A 1,614-nucleotide genomic window follows, 5' to 3' on the forward strand; every position below is an offset into this window, starting at 1 on the left:
CAGGGGGTCGGACTTGATGATCTGCTCAGGTCCCTTCCGACCCTACCAACTGTGAAACTATGAGTCCAGCAGAGAGCAACAAAAATGGTTAGGGAGCTGGGGCACATGACTTGTGAGGAGAGGCTGAGAGAACTGGGCTTATTTAGTCTGCAGATGAGAAGACTGAGGAGGGATTTGGTAGCAGCCTTTAAATACATGAAGGGTGGTTCCAATGAGGATGGAGCTAGACTAGTCTCAGTGGTGGCAGATGACAGAATAAGGAGCAATGGTCTCAAGTTGTTACAAGGGAAATTTAGGTTGGATATTAAGAAAAACTTTGTCACTAGAAGGGTGGTGAAGCACCCTCCTAGTTACCTACAGATGTGGTGGAATCTCCATCCTTGGAGGTTTTTAAGACCCAGCTCAGCAAAGCCCTTGCTGGAATTATCTAGCTGGGGATGGTTCTGCTTTGAGCAGCAGGTTGTACTAGATGACCTCCTGAGGTTCTTTCTAAGCCTAATTTTCCTATGATTCTGGTATCTCCTTGGAAGCCTGTATAGACAGCAGTGTATGGGAGCAGACTGATGGTATTTTAAAAATGAGATCCTGTCTGTTACTGGTAGGACGTCAGAAACTCTCCAAGTAAGAAAAGTCTTCTAACACTGGCTTCTTCCGTCAGCTCAACACCTTAGTTAATAGAAAGACAGATTTGGAGGAAACAATGATAGGAACAGTAGCAACAGTGACTGAGCAAATACATGCCCCTGTTTAAAAGATCTGCCATGTTAGGTCCTTGCTCGGCTGCGTGACCTAGATCATTCCCAATGAAGAGGACGAGAACAACCTAGATCAGTGTAAGCAAAGGGGATAGCCAAGGTTCTTTTGGACCTACAACAGACTAACAGACATCTTGGGTTTTCCTGAGGTCTTCAGCCCAAAAAGGGGAATAACATGCATGCCTTATTAATAGGCAGCTTGTCATGAGCTTTGGGGTTCCAAGACTTACTTTGTCCCTTATCCAGCACAGGTGTGTCACCCCGGGAAGAACAGTTGCTGCGTGGCACGTTGCACCGGGTTGCACAACCCACCAGAGTGATTCCCGCAAGGACGCCATCTGTTCCAGATGACTCTTCTGGATTCACATCACCCTCCAGAAAGATCTCGCCTGGGGGGTAGTCACTGTCACTGGCCGCTAAGGCAAAACAAGAGATTCTCCTATAAGTACGTCGCACTATCAATTTAGACCAGAGGTAGGGAACGTTTTTGACTGGAGTGCTGAAAAACCTGCAATGTCTACCCTGTAAGGTGCCAGAGTGCCGGCATGCCAGAAAAAGAAAACGCGGGTTGGGGGTACGTGGCAGGAACACACTGCATATTAATACAGTTAATAATCATTTTTTCTTACAGTAAATACCAGGTTTTCTAAAAATTCTAAACCTGTTGACAATAAATAAAATTTCATATACTACCTTTGTTGTTTTGTATTCTTTTTTGCTAATCATATTGTGATGAGAGAAAAAGAAAAAGAGAGGAGTGAAGAAAAAGAGGATAGTGAGAGAGAAAAGGAAAGAAGAGGGAAGAGAGGGAAAGGGGGGAGGGAAAGAAAGGAAAAGAGAAAGAGGAGGGAAGGGAAAG

General features: G+C 45.0%; 1 protein-coding gene across 7 annotated transcripts in view; it reads right to left on the reverse strand.

The window, feature by feature from the left end:
* Positions 1 to 1,614, reverse strand: part of MAPK8IP3 (mitogen-activated protein kinase 8 interacting protein 3) — a 75,229-nt gene that overhangs the window by 17,976 nt on the left and 55,639 nt on the right. For all 7 annotated transcript variants that reach the window (XM_025204076.1, XM_025204068.1, XM_025204045.1 and 4 more), the window contains one exon: positions 986 to 1,171. In XM_025204076.1, coding sequence (XP_025059861.1) covers positions 986 to 1,171 — 186 coding nt within the window. The remainder of the gene's footprint in view (positions 1 to 985; positions 1,172 to 1,614) is intronic.

Source organism: Alligator sinensis, unplaced genomic scaffold, assembly GCF_000455745.1.
Source record: "Alligator sinensis unplaced genomic scaffold, ASM45574v1 scaffold404_1, whole genome shotgun sequence".
Lineage (NCBI taxonomy): Eukaryota > Metazoa > Chordata > Crocodylia > Alligatoridae > Alligator > Alligator sinensis.